This window comes from Lissotriton helveticus, chromosome 4_1, assembly GCF_964261635.1.
Source record: "Lissotriton helveticus chromosome 4_1, aLisHel1.1, whole genome shotgun sequence".
NCBI lineage: Eukaryota > Metazoa > Chordata > Amphibia > Caudata > Salamandridae > Lissotriton > Lissotriton helveticus.
In genome coordinates this window covers 167,703,644-167,728,371 of record NC_136063.1, presented here as the reverse complement: position 1 = coordinate 167,728,371, position 24,728 = coordinate 167,703,644, and the positions used below count along the sequence as shown (strand labels likewise).

General features: G+C 47.9%; 1 protein-coding gene across 4 annotated transcripts in view; it reads left to right on the top strand.

Annotated features, from left to right (window-relative positions):
• Window positions 1-24,728, top strand: part of RHPN1 (rhophilin Rho GTPase binding protein 1) — a 615,089-nt gene that overhangs the window by 464,890 nt on the left and 125,471 nt on the right. For all 4 annotated transcript variants that reach the window (XM_078686651.1, XM_078686652.1, XM_078686653.1 and 1 more), the window contains one exon: window positions 8,968-9,155. In XM_078686651.1, the coding sequence (XP_078542777.1) occupies window positions 8,968-9,155 (188 nt within the window). The remainder of the gene's footprint in view (window positions 1-8,967; window positions 9,156-24,728) is intronic.

Below are 24,728 nucleotides of genomic sequence, written 5' to 3'. Positions count from 1 at the left end.
CCATATAAAATACCACCTGAAGTCTTTAAGAAAGTTGACTTAAGACAACTCCTGTGGGACGGGGGCAGTTTGAAAATCTGATAGGCATTGAACACTTACGGGATGTACAGAGAGGACAAGCCTTAGTAGCGTACAAGGTGCTACAGCAGGAATACAAGATGACTGAGTCAGAGCTCTTTAAATATTTGCAATTGGGACATGCTCTGCAGTGCCACATACTAGAGGGTGAACAATTGCCAGAATCATCGTGTTTGGATGCTCAGCTCCTCATGGACCCCATGACTTACAAGGCCGTCTTGTTGACCTACAAGAAATTAATGAATAACTCCTCTGACCTTCTGCAGAAGCTGCGGGAAGCATGGGATAGAGAGATTGGTCTTCTAGAGGGGAAAGACTGGGTTGAGGCAACACAGAGCCCCAGAGAGATGGCTATATGTGCCCGCTTCCATTTAATTTGTATCATGCAACTCTAGAACACTCCTACACTGCATTGGGAGGTGCAATAACGCCTTATGTGCTAGGCGGTACAAAAGGGGGTGGTGATGGACGGAGCATCTGAACCAATCAAATACTCACACCCAGTCAACAGATCTGGGTATAATCCATCACCGTTCTTTAGCCCACTCTGCCACCCCAGTTCAGACATGGCCATATGCAAATCAGTCTGACCCTGCGCCTCATGGGAACAGTCCAGCCCGAACTGCCATGCCATGCCTTCCCTGGACCGGAAACAAGCTTCCTAGGACCGGTTTCTGGCATTTCAGCCGTCTTCAGCTAGGCTTGCTTGAATCCAGTGGCAAAGTGAGCAAGGGACTCACGACTGAGAATACCCTGCCAACTTATGGGGAACAAAGCGGTACAAAAGGGGGTGGTGATGGACGGAGCATCTGAACCAATCAAATACTCACACCCAGTCAACAGATCTGGGTATAATCCATCACCGTTCTTTAGCCCACTCTGCCACCCCAGTTCAGACATGGCCATATGCAAATCAGTCTGAGCCTGTGCCTCATGGGAACAGTCCAGCCCGAACTGCCAAGCCATGCCTTCCCTGGACCGCAAACAAGCTACCTAGGACCGGTTTCTGGCATTTCAGCCGTCTTCAGACAGGCTTGCTTGAATCCAGTGGCAAAGTGAGAAAGGGACTCACATCTGAGCATACCCTGCCACACGTATGGCGGCCAAAGTGGTACAAAAGGGGGTGGTGATGGACGGAGCATCTGAACCAATCAAATACTCCCACCCAGTCAACAGATCTGGGTATAATCCATCAACGTTCTTTAGCCCACTCTGCCACCCCAGTTCAGACATGGCCATATGCAAATCAGTCTGACCCTGTGCCTCATGGGAACAGTCCAGCCCGAACTGCCAAGCCATGCTCAGACGTGAGTCCCGTGCTCACTTTGCCACTGGATTCAAGCAAGCCGGGCTGAAGACGACTGAAATGCCATAAACCGGTCCTCGGAAGCTTGTTTCCGGTCCAGGGAAGGCATGGCTTGGCAGTTCGGGCTGGACTGTTCCCATGAGGCACAGGGTCAGACTGACTTGTGTTTCCCCCAATTATTTCTGATTATTCACCCAGAAAAAAACGCCTACGGGGTACCATAATCTGTTATTATGCCCATGTCGTGCAATTCGGCGAGCAAACCGCAAATCTTTAAAAAGTTACATTTACGTAAAAATGCGCTACCGTGGTGCATACTGCATATCCTAACAGGCAGTCCAATGATTGGTCAAGGCTGTACGTGATTCAGCAGTGAAAGGACGAGTAACTTTATCAAAAAGATGTGCAGTGACAGAGAAACGCCAAATAAAAGCGTGCATTCCTCATCTGAACTCGCTGAAGAGAAGGGAGGGAGCGCTGGCAACCGACTGCCGATACGAGCGAGAAGGCGGCGGCCAGAGGCATCCAGGACCCGTCGTCTGGAACTGCAAGCTTTCGCGGAAACGGCGAGTGAAATTTTAAAGTCTGTTCCCAATTATTCTGTGTGGGAAACTCGGCAATGTGCCACGACTGCCCTCCAAACCCTGCGGTGGGCTCCTGGCCTATGTACTTACAGAGACAGCTGGTTTGTTCGGCTAAAAAGGGTTTATTTTCTGCACGGATGGCTGAAAATCCTGCTCGCTCGCCTCCTGGGGGTCCCGGGAAGTTGCCGCCGCCTCCTCCGTGGGCTCCTCTGCCAGCGCTGCAGCCGCACACCTTTTCCTCAGCAGCTTCTTGGCGGCCTTGAAGAGGAGGTCAGGAAGAGATGCGAGAAGTCGACGGGCCCCGGCACCATCTTCGGAGGAATTACCTAAAAAAAAACCTTGAAGAAAAAAAAATAAACAACCGCCCACCGCCGTATGACGTTCTAAAAGGGGCGGGATGAGTAAAAATCGCCGGAACGCCCAAGAAGCTGCTCGGGCAATGACTGACAGATCTCTCTTCCAATGGCTAGCCTCCATTTATGGAGCTAGCCAATGGAAGAGAGAGGCTACGCCAGGCGAAACCTAAAAAAGGATGAATGACACAATGCAAGTTAGACCTGGGTTACTGATGGGATTTTGCGCTAATGTACTGATTACTACTGTCTCTGCAGGTAACTTCTCAATGAATCCTAATGGTCTTACTTGAATGTACTGTAACTTGTTTTTCTATGATGCCTATCATGCAAGTGATGAACCAGTTATGCTTGATGTACATAAAGCAACTGCTCATGAAAAAGATATAGGAAAAAACAATATAGCAAGAGCATTGCTTTCTAATTGTGCAATCCTGGAACTAATTGTGCATGAAATAAATGCATGCATGGCACTTCCACGTATTAGGGGAAAACATGTGCAAACCACCATTCGAAAAAATGGTAAGTTAAATAGGAAAGTTGAAATGGAGGCTAACTGTAAGCTCTACAACACAGTAACCCAATTTTCAAAAAGGATTCCCCCCCTACTGTTTGGGTGGCCCGTTCCCGCCAGCAGGCCTTCAGGTTCTGCTAGTTCTGAAGGAGCCCCTTCTGAAACCATGCTGTCGGCTCTGGTGCCAGTCGGACCCAGAAATCCACAGATGGATCCAGACCTTCTCCAGTTGTACCATCCTGACCTTTCCAAGCGCCGGTCCCGAGGATGACGCCCCTGGCGGCACCAACACTCTCTTGCGGTGCCATCCCCATCCTTGATTCCGACACTGAGTTGGAGGGGCATTGTCAGACTCTGGCGCTATACCTGAGCTCTATTCTTGTGGGCTGGGACTCTGGGATGAATGGGAGGGAGGGGTCACTGGACCCTGAGGAAATCCAGACTCATTAAGACCCTCTGGACTGGTGAGAGGATCCTAGTGAAGCTGGTGGACTGGGCACATCTCCAAATGCTGTTATGCTTTCTCCCCATACCGTGGCTATGCAGCAGGGAGCTTCATTGCAATGGTGTTGCGGAGGAATGCTGAGGTGATGGACCTTCTTTTGCCCTTGGTGGCAATCAAGACTAATGTCTTGACAGAAGTGCTTCAGCCACAAGTCTCTCAATCAGAACTGCTCCTCTCTTTCAATGAGGCACTTACTGATGCCTTGCTTGGGAACTGGTCCAAGCCCTGCTTGGGACCTCGTCCAAGCCCAGCACAGGGACTCATGTGAACAGAACTATTGCCCGCCACCACCACCCCGCTCCAGAGGTCCCACACTTTCTCATCCAGCACCACAACCCAGAAATCTTGGTGGTCCAAGCCACCACCTCACAGGTAAACCCTGGCGCATTCCATAGGGCCCCGCCGGACCAGGAATCCCCAAAAAATGTTTTCTTACGCTAGCTTGGCTTAGTGGTCTGTGAACACTGCATGTCTTTTGGGCCGCTACTCCCACGCTCTGTGGGACACAGTTGCGCAGGTGCTGCCAGCGGTTCTGAAGGAGACCTGGGCCGTTCTCACCCAGGCTGTTAGTGATGGGAGAGCTGCAGCTACGTTCACTATTTGCTGTGCGCTAGACACCACCGACTCACTAAGCAGAGCGATTTTGTCAACAGTGGCTCTGAGAAGCCACGCCTGGTTGATGACTGGTGTTTTTTCTGGGGATGTCCAGTCACACCTTTTAATGGCTCTTGTCTCTTCGAAGACCAGGCGGATTCGGTGGTGGCGCATTTTAGGGACATCAGGGCTACAGCCAGGGCTTTGGGCATTTCCATGCCCCCTCGTCACCCTCAGTCAGCCTTTTTCTCTTTTTGTGGCCACAGAAGGGGTGTACAGCTGTGTCCTTACACGTCCACTCACCAGGGTGAGCAAGCTTTTCAGCCTCTCCGTGGCATCGAGCACAACTCTCATTGGCCCCATGGGTCAGGTAGACAGCAGTCGGGTCAGTGCACCAACCCCCTCATCAGCTGCAGCCTTCAAGCCTTCTTAGTCTGCCCGTTTATCATCATGGGCACCCAGTGGGCGTCAGGATTCGCCATTACCTCCACTGCTGCCAGTCCATAACATCGGACAGGGGGTTAGCAGATTGTTTGATGAGGCAGCTTCCTCCCCTTTGAGACAACCCCTTTCTCCATGCCGCCTACATATGACATTCGGACGGAGGACCACCTGTCTCTTCTCCGCCAAGAAATGACAGCTCTTTTGACCAAAGGAGACATAGAGCGGGTGACCAGGCCAGAAGTGGGTTGCGGTTGTCATTCCAACTACTTTCTGGTGCTCAAGAAGGACTGAGGCCTTTGTCCTATCTTAGATCTGCGCTCTCTCTCAACTACTTTCTCAAGGAGAAGTAATAAATGCTTACTCTAGCTGCGGTCCTTTCTGCCCTGAACCCTGGAGACTGGATGGTAGCATTGGACTTACAGTACACTTATTTCCACATTCCTGTCATGCCAGCCCACAAGAGTTACCTATGGTTCACTGCGGGCCACAAGCACTTTCAGTTTGCTGTGCTCCCTTTTGGCCTCACCATCGCCGTCGGTTGTTCATCAATGTGATGACAGTGGTTGCAGCACATCTGGGGATCAGGGATGCCAGTCTTCCCCTATCTCGGCGACTGGCTGTTGAAGGTGGGCTCACCCTAAGGCTGTCGTGTCCCACCTCCAGACTACGGTGGACTTTCTGCATTCGCTGGAGTTCACTATTAATGTGCTGAAGTCTGACTCCTTCTCAGATGCTCCCTTTCATCGGAGCTGTTCTGGACAGTTCTGTGCAGTTTCAGGCCTGTCCTCCTGAATGGCAAGTACAGGATATTCAGGCTATGATACCAATCCTTCAGCCTCTATCCTGGAATTGGTGAGACTGACTCTGAGACTGCTGGGTCTCATGGCCTCCTGCATCCTGCTGGTGACACTTGCCCATTGGCACATGCGTGCTCTGCAGTGGGATCTGAAGTTCCAGTGGGCGCAGCACCAGAGGAATCTCTCCGACATGATCCAGATCTCAGAGAGAACTGAGAAAAATCTGCAGTGGTGGTTAACAAACCGCGATTGGGTCATCTGCAGACCCCTCTCCTTTCCGCAACCAGATCTGACAGTAGTGATGTATGCGTCACTCCTGGAATGGGTTAGCAATCTTGGAGAATTGGAGATCAGAGGACTCTGGTCTCCTGCGGCATCCAGACTTCAAATCAACCTGGTGAAGCTTCAAGCGATCTGTTTGGCATTAAAAGCTGTTCTAACCTCCATACACGGAAGGCTAGTTCAGGTGTTCATGAACAACACCACCGCCATGTGGTACTCAGACCAGCAGGGCGGTGTGGGGTCGTGACCTCTTTATCCAGAGACCCTGCATCTATGGACATGGCTGGAACAGCAGGTCATATCCCTGGTTGCTCAACATCTGGCAGGTTATATGAATGCCAGAGGAGATGAATTCGGCCGATGATGCCTCGCGGATCACGAATGACATCTCAATCCGGAGGTAGTGGAAGGTCTCTTTTAGCAGTGGGGAGAGCCCTGGTTAGATCGGTTTGCTACTGATGAGAAAGTGCGGTATCAGCAGTTCTACGTACTGGTATTTTCAAGTCAGCTCTCGCTCGGAAACGCATTTTGCCTCGAGTGGAACTCAAGCCTCATGTACGCCTTTCCGCCCATACCACTCCTGCTTAGAGTTCTCAAGAAGGTCAGAATGACCGGGCCCAAGTCATTCTTGAGACCCCGGATTGGGCACATAGTCTGGTATCCCGAGCTGTTGAGCATGACCATCGGTCCTCTGATCAGGCTGCCCGTTCGGGAAGATCTTCTGTTGCTGCAGCAAGGGAGGGTTCTCCACCCCAACCAGTGAGCACTCCGCCTTCTTGTGTGGAAATTGAACAGGCACACTTGCCATCTTTCGACCTTTTGCCAGAAGTCTGCAGTGTTATTTTGGCACCCAGGCGTTCCTCAACCAAAAGAGTGTACTCCGATTACAGGGGCAAATTTGTGGCATGGTGTGCAGAAATACAAGTGGACCCTCTTTATACTGCCCATCTCAGGTTCTTCTGTTTGTTCTTTCCCTTGCCCAGCAGGGCTCTGCTCTGGGCATTAAGAGATACCTTTCTGCGATATCTGCCTTTCTGCGGTTGCCTAACCAACGGTCCCTTTTCCAATGCCCTATTGTACATAGGTTTACGAAGGGTTTGCAACATGTTTCCTCCTCTCTTTGTTAAGCCTCAGTGGGACCTTAATCTGATCCAGTCATTCCTGATTTATGCTCCGTTTGAGCCCTTAACAACTGGTCTTTCAGGCTCCTTACTATCAAGACTTCCTTCTTGGTGGATATAATGTCTAGCCAGAGTTTCAGTGAGCTTCAGGCCTTGTCATCCAATCCTCCTTACCTGAACATCTACCCAGACAAGCTTGTACTTCGTGCAAGGGCTTTCTTGCTTCCGAAAGTGGTCACTCCATTTTACGTAAGCCAACCATCACTAGGCCTACTTTTTATGCTCCGCCTCATCCCTCCAAGGAAGAGGAGCGACTTCACCATCTGGATCCAAAAAGAGCTTTGTCGTTCTACCTTGACCGCACACTAGAGTTCCGGGTGGACGACCAACTCTTTGTGGGGTATGTCGGAGGGAAGAAATGACGGGACCTGCAGAAGCGGACCATCTCCCAATGGATCATGCTCTGTATAAAGAGCTGCTACGCATTGGATAAGAGGCAATGCCCAGAAGATTTACATGCTCATTCCACCAGAGCAAAAGCTGCCACCAGTGTGTTAACATGTGAAGTTCCTTCCCGGACATCTGCCTGTCACTAACTTGGGCTTCATTGCACATGTTATCCAAACACTACTGCCTGTACAGTTAGGTTTGTAGGGATAGGCATTTTGTTTGTTGGTCCTGCAGGACTTCCTCATGTGAAATTAGTCCACAGACCGACCTCCCGCAAGGTATTGCCTTGGTATCTAATCTAAGGTAAGGAATTTGCGGCTAGAAGTGTCTATCAGGTGAACAAGTTACTTTCCTTCGGTAAGGCCTTATCTAGTAGAGATCCTGGCCGCAGATTCCTTACAGACCCACCCACCCACCCTTCCTTCCAGCTCTGCAAATGGATTTCTAGCGGTAGGGCTTTCCTCTTTCAGGGCCTTAGTTTTCTACACCAGAGGTCAGTTTACTCCATGGCTCTGCACTTTTGGTGTGGAAAGTCGTGAAAACGAACTGATGCCTGTTCGCTTGGGTAGCACCTATATAGGCATCGCGAATGTCATTTTTCGTCTGGACGACATCAAGGACTCCCCCGACTGGAGTGCTGCAGGGGTACTGCTCACGAAAAGTGTCTGAGTCCAGTCTGACACTTGGGGTTAATTTGAAGGTAAAAAAAAATCTAAAGCAAGATAGTCTCTACCAGATAAGGTGTTACCGAAGTAAAGTAACTTGTTCTTTACTTAGCTTCTATAGCGTCTTTTCTGGTAATGACTCCATCTAACTGCATGCAGTTTCCTCACCGAAGTGCTGAGGCACTGGTACTCGGGCACTGCTAGATCAAAGATTGCTGACCATGCAACAGAGTCTATGGGGCACAGCATATAGAAAGGAGACATTGATATATAAACCCAGATAAGCAGATACCAAGACAGAGGCACAGACACTGTGACAGTTACAGACAGTGGAACACAGATTCAGGACACTGCTGAGAACGACAGCCAGCGCCAGTTAGAAGGATACGCACAGGCAGACCGACAAAGATATGGTCTTATATACACACAGGCTCACCAGTAGAATATGACAACCCTTCAGCAGTCCACAGGGGACAGGAGGGTATGCAAATGCGACATGGTGCTCTCTGCAGATATCGCTAAATGTCTATGATGTGGACGCTGTCCAGTGTTTAAAACCATATTATGGAAATAACTTCTATCAAGGTTTAAGAAAGCAGCTTGAACACGGCACTAATGGAATGCTGGTTGATTTTTGCAGGAGAATCCTATTGCACCTGCTTCACACAGTGTCCAGTCCGAATTTAACAATGGCACATTTTACTGGGACATAGTGACCCCTTAACATTATTAGAACCACAATTAAGAAATATTGCCAGTCAGTACACTGAGTATATCTGAGAGATGAGTGAAAAGAGGGATAAGATTCTTTACTTGCAGTTACTACCTTTTCTCTGACACTAATGTTCTGTTTAGAATGGATGCCAACCATGAAGACATGGTAATTAGGACTTTGTAACTGCTGAGATTTTGCACACAATTAATAGCACATAAGATACGTTTGTGGGACATTTGTAAAATATTCATAAAACAAGGTGCACACTTTTTATCTGATTTTATTGTGAGTTATCAGGGAAAGAGAACACAATTTGTTTCAGTTAAAAGTAAGATGGGGTTCCAAACAAAGATAGAGAAAAGCAGTAAGTGGAGCACAAAGGAATAAGCGTAGCGGGATAAAGGATAAAAACTGCTTATTGTTAAGGATGGTGGGATTGCGCTCGTTTGTTAATGAGTGTTTGCTGGAAGTTCCTGTTTTCCTGCAGTTACATCTTAGGTTGTGTCCTGGAATCCTGAATGAGTACACTGATAGGATCTTTGGACATTTATTCTTTCAGGTGCCTTCAATTACTTGAAGGAAAATTTCTCCAATGCCCCCAGCTTGGATATGAGCTCTGCATCCTTGAACATGTTGGTCCAGCTCATGATTGCCCAGGTCCAGGAGTGCGTATTTGAAAAGATCACCCTAGTGGAGGGCCATAGGGATTTCCTGACCGAGCTGCATATTGCACAAGAAGCAGCAAGGGTAAGTTATCTGTTTCTTTACACAGTTCCTTCGCCTTTTTTCAGATTTTATTTATCACTTGTAACCATGAAATGAAGATACACCATCAGCTTTGCACATAACTTTAAACATTAAGCGAAAATTGTAGAATAAAAAAATGGAACTAAAGATGTAAAATATTCTACCCTCCACTCCCTAACCCTCCCAACACCTCTGTGATATGGCGAGAATCACAAACCATCAAAGTTCACAACTTTATATAATGTTACGGTAGGCCATAGCTGAAGAGGATTTAGAGCAGCAGAAGGAAAGATAACATAATCTTAAATATTAACTAGAGGTATAACCATACAGATCTCACCAACATACAGGATGCATTTAGTAGCTTCAAATTCAATGGCAAGTTGTACTTATTATAGCCATAAATGTTTCCATCTTTTCATGTAGAAAAGGGAAGCCCTGGTGGTGTATCTTTGCATCCAGTAACAATTTCCAAGAGTCAAACCTTTCATTCGAGATTGCCCCCAGTGTTACAACATTGGGGATATGGTTCTCCACAGGGACCAGGACACATGGGAGTCCTTTTACACACCCATTGCACAGGTCAAACCGCACTTACGTTTGCTACGCAAACAAAGCTTTTTGTTGTAAATATGAGGCTATTCTGAGCCTGACACAATAATGCACATCCGCTGTGCGTAGATTAGCTTCAAGTTGCAAACCTAATATTACAGACAAGTAACTTTCTTCGTACCTGAACTTGAAAATGACTTGGCTTATTGAATAGAGGCATGGGTTGGAATCTGTCTGGGAATTTTACATTATGCAACTAGTGCTAACATTATCTTTCTTTATCTATTGAAATGTAAGAACTGGGATGAAATGCTGGATCACTTTAGAAATCATGGCGATCCTTCATAAAATAGTACACATATAATAGAACTGAACCTTTTTAAATGCAGCTTGCCTTACATCAAAATGCCTATGAGGAGCAGCCCTATGTTTAGAAATGTATACTCCAGAGGTGAGTGGTATGCAGGCGTTTAAAATCCTATCTGCTTCATAACTAATCATCTATAGAGAAAGATGTAGGATGGGGTAAATTTACTTTACATGAGGCAAGCTTTTATTACTAAAATGGAGTTGCAATATGAGAATAGTGAGGCAAAGGACAGGGCTATGGTTACATTTTTTATTTACAAAGAGTAGAAAAAGCATTGACTATCCTTACAGTTGTCTTGGAGATTAAAATGATATGAGTTTAATAAACATTACTAGGCAAACATAAATAACTAGTATTTGTGAGTATTCAAGGGTCATATTTGGAGAACATGAGCAAGTTGTATCAGCCACAAAAAAGGCATATTAAATGGGTTTGGTAGCCTGCTTTCTTTTTTACCCCGTTTTGTGCCTTTGTGTAGGATGATATTAACTTATTGTTTAACATGTTTCAGTGATAACCTGTTTGCTGATGCATTGATGGCGAAGTCATATAGGCTATCTTCCAACATGCTTTTGTTTGAATTTACTGGATGCAATATGACCCATGAGCAATATCCTGAAATAGTCACTCCTGTAATCATTTAGCTTCTTTAGTTGACAATGAATTGATAGACTGACCCGATAAAGGCGCAGTGGGTATTTTTTACCATTTTTCATTGTGGTCTGGCTTTGCTTGCCTGCTCAGCGTCTTGCAGTATGATACCTGTGATACCACAGGTGATCTCATCTAGGGCCTGAAGAAATATGATCACATCGTCCCCACCCTGATGGGAATAAGTTACTCCCTCAATCCCCCCCATCGCCCCCGCCACCCAGCAGCATCTTCAACTGTATCTGCATCATTTACAAAGCAATCACACCCAGCTTCCCCACTACTCATGCAGCCAAGCAACCATCTCTGGTGGTTCTTGGCACACCACAGCGAGGACACAATTAGACTATAGACGTAGAGGTGTAAAAAATTGAAACCGGACGACAAGCCTTTTCCATCTGTGCACCCAGGGTTTAGAATAAATTCTCGGTCTCCATCAGTACTACCTCAACGCTGCTCCTACATTCTCTTGTATCAACCGACAACTTTAAGCTTGACTTTGGCCATGTTCAGTGTGCTGCTGCCTTTTGGCAAGGTTTGTCCTATAGAAATACCACATACATACATAAATATATACATAGTTGTATGATGTTCCATAGATTATGGAAGGTTGACGAATGCAGTGTATGTGGAACTGTGACCTCCTTGAGCATTCCTTCAGGGTGTATTGGAGTCGAAAGTCCTCTTCTCTGGATATACTCTCATGAAACTTACTCTTCCCTCTATGGCTGTTACCGGTTCTTCAGGCTTCCTGATTGGCACAATGCTGGAGGCAATTCTGATATGCAATTAAAGTGGTTACATCCTTCTCCTTCTTAGCTATGAGTACAAGACTGTACACAGTGCAACGTTTCAGCGAAGACCACTGGCTTTCAACTGTTGTGGCAACATTTTGTACCTTTTGAAGAATTGCCACAGCATGTTTGTTGTACTTGATTATTTTATTGTTCTCTTCACTGTTCGAAGCCCACCTAATCTTATAAAGTCTCTGACTGAATGTTTTGGTGAGAATACGAAGGTAATAACGTAATTACTTGCTGGTAATCTCCATTACTCGTACTTACTCATCCTCTTTGCAGTCCTTATGCCACAATTTCCCTCTCAATGGACTTCTTGGCGTTTGAATAGCTGTAAGATTTAGTTACAACATGAGGCATTGTGGTTTACTCCAGTATTGGAACTTTAATAGATTCACATGCCTGAATCATTCCCCGTCGTCGAGACGGGAGTCTCCGGAATATAAAAAAAGCAGTGCTTAGTAGTAAAGCAAACTGAAAAGAGGCCTAGGCCCATTTCCCTTTTGCAACCCATAGCCTTTGTTATGTACAAAAGGCCCAAACTTTTCCCTGAACCAATCAGAGCTCCTCACCCTCTAGAACCCTCCTGAGAGAACCTTTTGCCCCTCAGATTTTTCTACCGCACGTTGTGCTAGGGAGTCTCCTTTGAGCTCTGCTCAAACTCTGTGTTTTTAACTTCATTAAAGAACTTTGTTCTTAGGAATTCTTCTGGATTCTGTTCTACTATGGATTATCTTCAAATACACTCTTTAAAGAATGTCTGGAAAGGAGAAGAAAGGATCATTTAGAGCCGGTACAACTTGTTCCAAGAGGTTGCACTACACTGATGATCCTCACATTGACTACATTTACTGTCTATACCCGCAGGCCACAGACCGCAAGGTATGTCGCATTTTCTCAAGTAAGTTCTGAGAGGTCGTGGAGGGCGCCTTTTAATAGGGTGTCAAACGCTAAGGCCAGAAAGGAGGTTTTCCCCAGTGACAGTGATGAGGCGGCGTCCTCAACATCTAGGCGATCTCGAAAGAGATAAAAATCTCCTCAAACTCATTCCTCAGGGAAACGTCCTGAGAAGGCCCTCAAAAAGACCACTCATGGGCCTTCTGGGCGCAGTCCTTCAACTTCTCCTCACTCTGTGGAAAAGGAGAGTAAAGGACATGCTTTTGGAGAAAGATCATGTTAAAAAGACGACTTCTGAACCATCAAAATCACTTCCTCTGGTCAAAGAACCCATCAGGAAGCAGTCTTTTATACCTCTGAGGTAAAGACTAAGGCAGCCTCTCCGTCGACGGCGGCATCGTCTTCGACAGCATCGTCTACGACGGCATCGTCTACGACGGTGGTCGTCTACGACAGTGGTCGTCTACGACAGTGGTCGTCTACGACGGTGGTCGTCGACGACGGTCGTCTACGATGGTTGTCGACGATGGTGGTCGACGACGACGGTGGTCGATGACGACGGTGGTCGATGACGACGATGGTCGTCTACGATGGTCGGTCGACGACGGTGGTCGTCGACGGTGACAACAACAGCGACGATGACGAGGTCACCATCAACGGTGACTATGTCGTCGATGACGGATGGCTCTCTATACCTGGTGTCGACGATGGCATTGACAACAGTGGTGTCTACGGCGATCTCCTCAACGGGCTCGTTGAGGAAAATTCCAAAATTAGAAATCAATCAGCACCGGCTTCAAGAGCAGGATTCATAGGAAAAGGACTCTTTGGATACGCTAGTAATCCCTCACAATTACATGTGAAGTATGAGGAGAAGGACTATGAGGAGAGATATGGGGAGTACCAATATCCTCACCAACAGCACTATCACCATGAGTACCAGGAAGGAATGGTTGGAATGCCATGCTTCATGATGATAGATCTGCAGTTTATGCTGGCAGACTATGGATAGAGGTTTCCGCCGGCACCAGCTTCTCAGGAAATCCCATCCCTACTACTCCAGTTAGAAATAGGGAGCCACAACAAGAAGTTAGACTGGCAACTCCTCAAATAATACACCACCAGAATCCGGTCACCACGGACGATGATGACCAGGAAGAGGGAGAAATAACAGATCCCAACAAAAAATGGGATGATTACTTGAATCCATCTCCGGCATCTCCCTCACCAGGACTGGTGGATTCTCTGCAGATTCCATAATATAATGGAAACAGCGGCGAGAGATTCTAGCTTCCTATGTCGACAATACAAACGGAATACTTCTTATACGATTTCATGTAGCCATCCAAAATCTCATTCCGTGTTTTAGCAAGCGGCGCAGCAGGAATCTAAAAATCCCTCTGCGCCTATATCAACTCCTCCTAACAGGGAGGGGAGATGCTTGGACAACGCAAGACAGAGATTCTCATCCATGTCTGTTCTCTTAGTCAAAGCAGATAATGCCCTTGCTATTCTGGGCAGTTAATACAGGCATATGTGGTGCGATATGGCGCCTAACATGGACCTCTTCCCAGAGGACATTAGATATGAGGCGAGCGACGGTGCTAACGAGTATGGGGTGGTTAAGGTCGCTGCCTTAAGACCAGAAGTCCAAAATTAGGATCCTGAATCTCCCCTTCGATGGAGAAGATTTATTAGGAAATAAGTGGATGGGGCATTTCAAGGTATCAAAGGAGGATACTACAAATACCCTGGGTACACTATGATACCGTTAGGTTCCTTTCCGAGGCGCCTGGGAAAGAGGCCAGTCTTCCTACAAAGGGAGTTATCAACAAGGGAAGATAACCCCTTTTATTCCTCATCATCACAGCCATATTGTCAGCAATAGGGTATACAACAAACAAGGAACTATACAAAGTCTGCTCCTAGAGGACGAGGAGGTCGTCAAGGGAAAAACAATGGTAAAAGACAATGACAACCTCCGGGATCTGGCTGCATGTTGCTTTTCCTCTCCACGAGTTCCATGGGTGGGAGAGTTGCTTCCCATCTACATTATTGACAGAAAATAACAGACAGATGGGCACTCTTGAGTTTTCTTCAATTCCCTCCTTCCAACACTGCAGACAAGTCAAGAGACTAAAAACATCTATCTCAGATGCCTTGGGAGATTCGGACAATGCTCCGAAAGGGAGCAATAGAACCGGTACTGAAAGCCCAGGAAAACAAGGGGTTTTACTCCCGGTTTTTTCTTGTCAAGAAAAACAAGCTCCAGTGGCGCCCCATTCTGGATCTCAGATCCTTAAACACCTATCTCAAGAAACAATCTTTCAGGATGGTGGCGCTGCAAGACATCCTTCCGTTATTAAATCCAGGAGATCATATGACCACATTGGACCTACAAGACGCGTATTTCCACGTCCCGATCCATCCTGCACACAGACAGTACCTTCGGTTCTTAGTAGCTGGAAGACATTACCAATTCAGGGTACTGCCATTCGGCTTGAGAGTTTTCACGAAATGCCTGGCTCCAGTGGCGGCTGTGTTGAGGAAGCAAAAACATCAAATATTTCCTTACCTCGACGACTGGTTAGTCAAAGCACCATCAAGGGTACAGGCCAGAGCGTCAACACAGGCCTGCATAGACTTGTTCGCCAATCTAGGATTGACTCTCCGCGAGGGAAAGTCAAACCTCCACCCAGAAAAAGTAATCACGTTTCTGGGGGCAATATTGGACACGGACTGCAACAAAGCGTTTCCCTCCGAGGACAGACAACTTAGGATTGTGTCCCTCTTCCAAGACTTGGTAAAAAGAAAGTATCTCTCAGTCCGCAGGTACAAATCCTTGCTGGGCACGATGTCATCTTGTATTCCCCTGGTACCTTGCTGCAGGCTAAGGATGAGACCATGGCAAGAGCAGATCGATCTCCAATGGCGTCAAGCGGAGGGATCCTTTGAAGATACAATATGGGTGACACCAGTGATGGTACAGGCAGCAAAGTGGTGGACACAAAAAGCAAATGTGTCTCTAGGACTGATGTTTCTGGCAAGAGCGGCTCCGCTAGTGGTAACGACGGATGCGTCGTTAGAAGGATGGGGAGCTTTCCTTCAGGACCTTCAAGTCAGTGGTCGTTGGAAGGCACAGGAGCAGCAATTACACATAAATCTGCTAGAGATCAGAGCGGTCCGCTTGGCATTACTGGCTTTTCTGTCAAGGATAAGAGGTTCGCCGGTGTTGGTAAGAACAGACAACACTATGGCGATGCATTATGTGAACAAGCAAGGGGGAACAAGATCTCTCTCCCTGTCTCAGGAAGCCCAGGAGATATGGGAATGGGCTCTTCGGTAAGGAATATCATTGGCAGCAGAACACCTCCCGGGGGATCAAAACGTCAAGGCGGATACTCTCAGCAGGCTATAATCGTCCTGCCACGAATGGGAGCTAGACCAGGGGATCCTGGACAGCGTCTTTCGAAGATGGGGAACACCGATAGTGGACCTCTTCGCTACAAGGGAAAACAGAAAATGCCAGTACTTCGCAAGCTGGCTTCCCCAGAAGGGATCTTGGGGGAATGCGTTTTCCATGGCATGGTCCGGCATCTTTGCCTACGGTTTTCCTCCAATTCCTCTTCTCCCCCGCGTACTGGTGAAGATCAAGAAAGAGCCGTGCAGGCTGATCCTAGTAGCCCGTGGTGGCCCAGACAACACTGGTTCACGGAAATGCTGCTGCTGTCGGAGGACCGTCCAATTCGGTTGCGCCTATTTCCATCGCTTCTGACAATGTCCAAGGGGCAGGTGCTCCATCCAGACCCGAAATCCTTGCGATTAGCAGCCTTTCTCCTTAGCCATCTGAACATCTCACACCAATGTAGGGACATCCTATCCAAGGCCAGAGCGGAGAGTACCAACAAAACCTACAGGATGAAATGGAAGAGGTTTTGTCTATGGTGTAAGAGACATGATGTTCACCCTCTTACTGCTGCACCTCATCAAATTATACCTTACATTCTGCTGTTAGCAAAGTCAGGATTAGCACACGCCTCCATCAAGGTGCATTTGGCTGCGTTATCCCGCTACAGGAGGTCATCGTCAGGCCCATCTTTATGGTCAAGGATTATCAAACAATTTATGAAGGGGATATTCAGGGTCTTTCCTCCAGTAAAGCCTCCACCATCATTATGGAATCTGAATGTTGTACTCTCTCAATTAATGAAACCACCGTTTGAACCGATACACAGGGCAGACCTGAAGTTCTTGTCCTGGAAAGTGGCTCTTCTCATTGCATTGACTTCTGAGAGAAGAGTAGGTGAACTACAAGCGCTCACGATTCAGGAGCCTTTCTTACAGTTTCAGGAGGATAGAATGATTCTCAGGACAAACCCGAAGTTCATTCTGAAGGTGCCAACTGATTTTCATTTGAACGAACCATTGGTGTTGAAATGTTTCTTTCCTCATCCTTCAACAGCGGCAGAACGAGTATTGCACTCGCTGGACATTCAGAGATGTATGAAATTTTACTTGAAAGAAACTAAGGCGTTTCGCAAGTCTTCTCAGTTATTCGTCGCCTTCAGCGCACCCAGGAAAGGTTTCCCACTGTCAAAGATGGGAATTGCCTGATGGATTTCCAGTGCAATTGTCTACTGTCATCAAGCTGCTGGAAAGCCTTTGAATGCACGAGTCCGTGCCCATTCCACGAGGGCGGTGGCCACATCCACTGCACTGTTTGGAGGAGTGCCAATCCAGGATATCTGCAGAGCTGCAACCTGGGCATCTACGCACACCTTCACCAGGCACTACTGCTTGGAGGCAGCCGCAGAATCGGATGCGGCGGTGGGAGAGGCGGTACTGCGGAATATCATCCAGTAACGTGAGCCTTTCTTGCATCCCTCCATCCATAATTTCTCTTGGTCACAAAGTCACATTTTATATAAGTATGGATATATGTATATGAGATTATGCTTCATTTTCTAATGGTATTGCATGATTATGTGATGTATCAGGAAAATGTGCTTTGTTTTTTCACTGCTCGCTATTCTGATTCAGGCATGTGAATCTATGAAAGTTCCAATACTGGAGTAAGAAAACAAGGTACTTACCTGTAACTTTAGTTCTCCAGTATTGGAAGCTTTCATAGATTCACATGCACCCACCCTCCTCCCCTGAGAGGCTCACCTCGGATTTAGCACAAGGAGTGTGTTATATGCACAAGTGCGCGAAAAATCTGAGGGGCAGAATGTTCTCTCAGGAGGGTTCTAGAGGGTGAGGAGCTCTCATTGGTTCAGGGAAAAGTTTGGGCCTTTTGTACATAACAAAGGCTATGGGTTGCAAAAGGGAAATGGGCCTAGGCCTCTTTTCAGTTTGCTTTACTACTAAGCACTGCTTTTTTATATACCGGAGACTCCCGTCTCGACGACGGGGAATGATTCAGGCATGTGAATCTATGAAAGCTTCCAATACTGGAGAACTAAAGTTACAGGTAAGTAACTTGTTTTCTTACTTGGTCTCTCCCAGGAGAGGGATGGACTTGCATTTTCTTTTTTTCTTCTATAGCAGCAGGATGCCTTTTACACCAGGTGTTTGGCACCATTGCTAAATAAGGGAAGGCAGTGACAGATATGTGTATTGGCCGTTGGGGAATCAAGGCATACCCACTTTCTTTCTTTTTTTTGTGGAGTTTTATATAGCGCGAACTAGACCCGAAGTTATCCGAGCGCTGTACATGAGCACCAGTTACATCACAGACAGACACATTAATTTTAGGCATGGGGAGATTAAGTGATTTGCCCAGAATCACAGAATGTTGAGTGTCCCTGCCAAGACTCGACCCGGTTCCCCAGCTCCGAGGTTGACCGCCCTAGCCATTAGACCACATCCTCTCACCTCCTTCTCTTCATTTACTTTAAACGAATAATGTTTCTCTTGCACTCATTTTAGGCAGACGTTGTTAGAACCTTTTGATGCCCGAAGCATCAGGTAGAAGGCAGTGATGGTAATACAAGGTATCCTCCAGATACGATTGGCTAATAACGATTGATCGGTCACTGTGAAGCTATGTGAGTTCACCGTCAGCAGGGTATGGCTGCCATGATAAATGTAGACAACTGTCTTTGGGTGCCACTTGGGAACATAGGTAACTGGCATGTTTGTATATGTGAGGTACCACGTGACTGCAGAATGCCACTTTTAACCTCACTGAACCACTTTTTGCATGTTTGCTTTGCACTGATTTTCAAATTTAACCCCTGAAAAGTTTCTTGATTCACAATATGTGTCCATATATACTGCCATGGTGGATTTAACCCTGATTATTACATTTTTGGTATTCAGAACAAGTCTGGACTCATTATTAGAAAGAATCAACAAAATTCATAGACTCCTCAAATTTACTTCAATACGAGAGGCAAAGGTATCAGAAAGAATTACTAAAGTGTCTTGCATAAGCTTTATCATTGGGTATGGCATCATAAAGTCAAGGGCGTGGCTACCGCTGCCATGGAGGCAGATGTGTTTGGGTAGAGCACTGCCGGAGGCTCCCCTAAACGGGCTGCTATCTCCAGGTGTAGCCGCTTATGGGGGCTGTAATTAAGCAGAAAATATGCAGGATACTATTCTGGAGCAGCAAGGTGAATCCTGACACGTCCGAGACCTGCTGTGTGGAGCTCGACTGGGGAGACTGACTGCTATACGATCCCGACTGGGTCAGCCCCAGCTACGCGAGCCCGTGGTCTGGCTCCAACCACTAGGCCGCAAAAAATGGCGTAGACCCGGTGAGAACACAGTCATGAACATTGGCTACGCATCCTGTCTCCACCTCAATGTATCCCTGCAGATTTATGGTGAGATCCCACTAAGGCCCCTGCTGAGCCACCCGATCACTCCTACCTGAGGGTTGGTTGCGGCGTGCGGGCCCCCCACCGGTGAGCTGGACACGGTGGCCATTTGCCCTCCTGCTGCCCCTGAATACACTCACCAGTGAGAGGCTAGGTGGAGCTGGAGCCCCTGCTGCACTGCCGGTGATGGAGGAATCCATTGCCCCCCCTGATACTCGCTACAGGGAAGATAGCGAGTTACTATGTATGGCTGCACTGCTTGAGCCGCCGCAGTTGTAATTGTCCACGTGGAGTGAACCTGGGGCGAGGGCCCTGCCCCTGGGAGATCGCCTGTTACACCCCATTGGTCATAAATTAACTTCGCAGGTGTCAATATGTTGATGAGGCAGGGGAAGCTGGCAAGTGTGACAGCATACTGAACACTATCTGAGACCTCTTCACCGCATGAGCCTGCTGGGGTATTGCTATCTGGATGCATGGATGTACCCTTGTTCTACTGCACACAGAAACTTGCACAGGCATGGAGGCGCACGCTAGTACCCTGGTGGTCGGGAGAGTACTGAAGCAGCGGCTGCAGGAACACCACGAGGCTGATGCCCCTCCGGGGACGTTGTGCGGGAACTGGACGCAATCTGGGGGCCCGTACTATCATCACCTGGAGCAACAGCGAGTTTCCTGCCATCCCCCTAGCGGCCGCCACGTGGCTGGAGTAGATACGTTGCTGTACAGCCAAGCCACACCTGACACACCTCGCACGCTCTACCTGAGCGGTCCCCCGATGAGTGAGTTCATTGTTGCTACCTGCTGCATGTGCCACCGACACTAGCGTAGCTTGTTTTTCGACTACAAAGTGCGTTGCTGCACCTTTGGCTGAGTGCAGCGGTTGCCGACTGAGCTGCGGGAAGGATTCAGGAGAGTGGTATGCGAGACCTCACTTGCTGGTTGCGGCCTGTTGGTGCTGAAGTGGGACTATAGTGGCGCTCGAATCCTGGCGACGGTGTGCTAGGTTCTCCCTGGGCGCGAGAGCGGAAATGGCTGCTCTGCACCCGATGTCGGGCGAGCACGGACCAGAACGGGCGGAGCGCAGGCCATACCGACGCCGTCCAAGCCCAAATCAGACAAAATGGCGAAGCTGCAATGGAGCGCCTGGAGGAAACCATCAATCAAACCCGCACCTCCCTGAAATCCAAAATAGACATGGTGGCTATCGACCTTACTCATCTATACGCAGATCACCGGAAACTAGTAGACTGTACCACTGCTTTGGAATCTACGCTTCCTGACCGCAGGTGACACAGACGGATAAACATGTACAAGACTTGCTGAACCGTGTAGAGCTGAGGATGCCGAGGGGAGGGCACGACGCAACAATGCCGCATAGAGGGTGTACTGGAAAAATGGGAAGGAAAAGAGCCTGTCCTGCATATGGAGACCTGGCTTAGAAATCTACTGCCGGAGGGGTCTCTCTCCTCACACTCACATAGAGCTCGCCCACAGGGTCCCGGCGAGGCCCCCCCTACGGGATCGAATCCACGGCCCCTGCTTCTTCGGATTCTTAACTACCAGGATCAAGATACCATTTTACAGGAGACCAGAAAGCTTCAGGATATCCACATAGACAACCACAAAGTAATGTTCTTAACAGACTACATCATCCAGGTACAGCGCCAGAGATTTTCGTTCGTGGCAGTGAAGAAGCGTCTGTGGCAAAACTACCTGAAATATTCTCTGCTATTCCCTGCACTACTGCGTGTTGTTGCCAGCGATAAAACGCACTTCTTTAACACATCGGAGGAGGCGGAAGACTGGTTAGATACCTTCAACAATGCAGGGCCTCAAGACAAAACTGCAACCACAACACTGCCTAAGCTGAAAGGCCATTTTCGCCGCTGGCGGAGAGAGCGGAGATCTATGAGAGTGGAGACACCACCCTCGCCACCAATGGACCCACACTTGGAACTGATCCTGGGTGGGCAGCGAGACGCCTTACAGGCAAGCGGTAGCAGAAATCAGTGGATCACTGAGGACCAAGGAGGCATCTAACTCCAGTCAACGAGACTTGTCTAGTGACGACGAACAGATATATGGCCTGCAGAACTCACAGGATTCGAGCGAACAACCAGGTGTCACCCTGCAGACGGCGGACTTGATAACACTGCAAGCGCCTGTATTTGTATGGACTACAAATCGAGGTATTGGGGTATACGAGTGGGCACAGGCTGTTGTTGGACAGATAGACTTTTGGGATACAAGTCGTTATGACCCTACACTATTTACTCACTGCTGGAATTGCCGTTGTGCTTCAGGAGGGAGGTGGTGGGATTCAAATGTATATATTGTCGCTATTTTGTGGACATCTAGGCACGTGACCCACCTGATGAGTGCTCCAGAGTCAACATATGCAGCTTCTCCTAACTATATTGTATTTTGCCTGTGAGTAGCCCCTGGGACTCTAGACGCGTAGATTGTATACTAACGTAGAGTAGTTTGCAGTGCACCTCCCCAGATTGTTTTGACTGTTATCTCCAATTGGAGGTTTGGACGTTCGCTGGTTGCATTTTCGCCCTTTTGGTATTACGCATGCATATGTTTTTATTGAGATTCTATAATGAGACAACTTCTGTTGACGAGTGGATTTATGCAAGGTCATGTGCTGCAAGTCAACATGCTAAGCAGGATGTATAATGCTAAGTTGTATATAATGTACATGTCTGTTGGGCTGCTACAGACACACGTTCACTTGATGCGTTGTAGGGACTATGTCTTCGTTTAAGATAGGTACATGAAATGTGAGGGGCATGCATTTGCCGATGCGTAGGTATCAGATTTATTTGTACCTCAAGTGACACCATATACAAATTGTCTTGCTGGAAGAGACTCACATGGCTAAATTAGAGATACAACGCTTACACCATCGCTGGCGGCCAGCTGTTTGCCGCAGAGTATTCGGCTTTTGCGCGAGGTTTGCTAATATGGGTGAGCGTGGGTGTTCCACTCACAATCACACAGCCGCAGGTGGACGCAGAGGGGAGGTATGTAATAGATAGGGGCGCACTGGATGGCTGACAAATAGTGCTTGCATCGCTATACGCTCCTAATACAGAACAGGCTGCATTCCTCGTCAAGGTATCACACATTCTTGCGCCATGGCATGACATCCCCATGCTTCTAGGGGGCGACTATAACAGCGTCCTTGACGTGTCACTAGACTGATCCTTCCCGCCCCTTCCGGGTACAAGCACACATCATGCTATAAAGGTATTGACTAATTGGCCTACACAATGGCATTTGAAGGATGCCTGGAGGCACCGTCATCCCCAAGATAGGGTATATTCTTATTATTCAGGAGCCCATGACCTGCACGTGCGGCTAGAACGTTATATGCTCTCGGATGAGCTGCTCCCCCATATATCGGCAGTTTGCTATTTAGGCCGGATGCATTCTGACCACAACCCGCATGTTTTGGAGGTGTCATGGGAGTGCCCCCGTCTGCCAATCCCGACCTGGCGGCTGCAACCAGACCTTTTACTGGATGCGCCCTTCCGGGACCTACTGGGGGCCAATATCCCCCGGTATTATGAGGAGAATGCTGGCACGGCCACGATGCCTCTGGTGGAGTGGGACGCATTCAAAGTTGTGATCAGGGGAGACTGCCTTGCTGCACAAGCAGGCATGCGGCGACAGTTGTAAGCCGACCTCACATGCTTCGAAACTGACTTGTTTCGAAGGGAAGGAGAGTCGCTGGAAGGTAACACTGGGCCTTTGGAACATCTTAGAGAAGACCATTTTAGATTTCTTGACTGTTTCCGTAATTTAAATTATGCAGCACATTCAGCGCGCACCCATCTTATGGGAGACAAACCCGGTAGGTTGCTGTCGTGGCTTATACGACAAGGCATGGCTATTGCACCTTTGACAGCGATACAAAATACACAAGGAGACATGGTGCACACCCAAACAGATTATACACCACGCTTTTGAGAAACACTACTCCACAATATACAGATCTTGCTTGATAGCTACAGATAAAGACATACAGAATTTACTGTCCACACTAACATTGCCGCAGCTTACGGATTGTCAGCAGAGAGACGTAGGTGCTCCTCTGTTGCCGGAGGAAATACGGGATAGTATCTACTCTCTATCGAATGGCAAGACGCCGGGTCCGGATGGACTACCGGCTGAATTTTACAAGGCATACTCAGATGTACTGGTGCCAGAGCTGTTGCGAGTATATGCGGCAGCGTTGGAATATTCAGCGCTCACCCACACACAAAATGAGACAACTCTGGTTTCTCTTTTGAAGCCGGGCAGGAACCCTGACCTCCTGGGCTCTTACCGTCCACTGGTCCTGTTAAATAAAGACTATAAAATCCTTGCCTCGGCCCTGGCCAAACGTATTGCCCTGTTTGTGCCAACTTTGGTACTTACCGACCAGAATGGATTTGTACCCACCAGGAGCACCTCCCTAAATATTCGACTATTGAATCCAAAAATATGCTACGGAGAACTGGCCCAGATCTGGCTGTCTAGTACTGGACCTGGAAGGCTTTTGATTCATTGGAGTGGCCTTATCTTGCAGCGGTCTTACGTAAATACGAGCTGGGGAACGATTATCAACAGCTGGTGCAATTGTTGTACCAGCTGTGGGCTCGTATGGGCAAGCTCCTATCAGACGAAATCAAGGTGAGACGAGGTCCCCCCTGTCTACATTACTTCTTTCCCTAGCTATGGAACCATTGGCGGCTCTCCACTGAGAGGGTGGCATGGAATGGGGCATCCCCTTAAGTGACGGACTGCATACAGTGTCCCTATATGCGGATGACCTGTTATTGTATATACAAGATCTTCATGCTGTGACACCGGAGGTATCAGCACTGTTCTGTAGGTTTGAGGTGGTATCAGGCCTCAGGGTAAACTGGGCCAAGTCAGGCGCTTACTCTTTCCGTGAGGACGTAGCTGCAGCCGATATAATTATTAACGGAACTGCACTTAATTGGTATCCAACCACGTTCAGATACCTAGGTATATATATTTACAGGTCCCCAACAGATATAATGGAGGGTAATCTGGTTTGCGCCGTCTCCTCAATCAGAGCACAGATGCATTTCTGGAAGTCCTTGCCGCTCAATGTGATGAGCCGTGTAACCTTGACTAAAATGATAGTACTACCCAGGTTATTATATTATTTTGCGAATCTCCCGGTGTATGTCCCAGTGAAGTTCTTTAGAGAGTTGGAGGGGTTACTGTGTGGCTTGACCTGGAACGCAGGCTGGCCCAGGATAGCACTGCAGAAACTATATGCACCCCCGGAATATTGCGGCTTAGCAGTTCCTCATCTGGAACTATATTACTTAGCTGCGCAGTTACAGTGGGTCGCGAAGTGGCTAAGCGGCAATAATCTGGTGGACACTGCGACCGAGAATACAGTCTGGACGCAGGCCCAGATATGTGGATTGCTTCACCCGCAAGGAAAAAT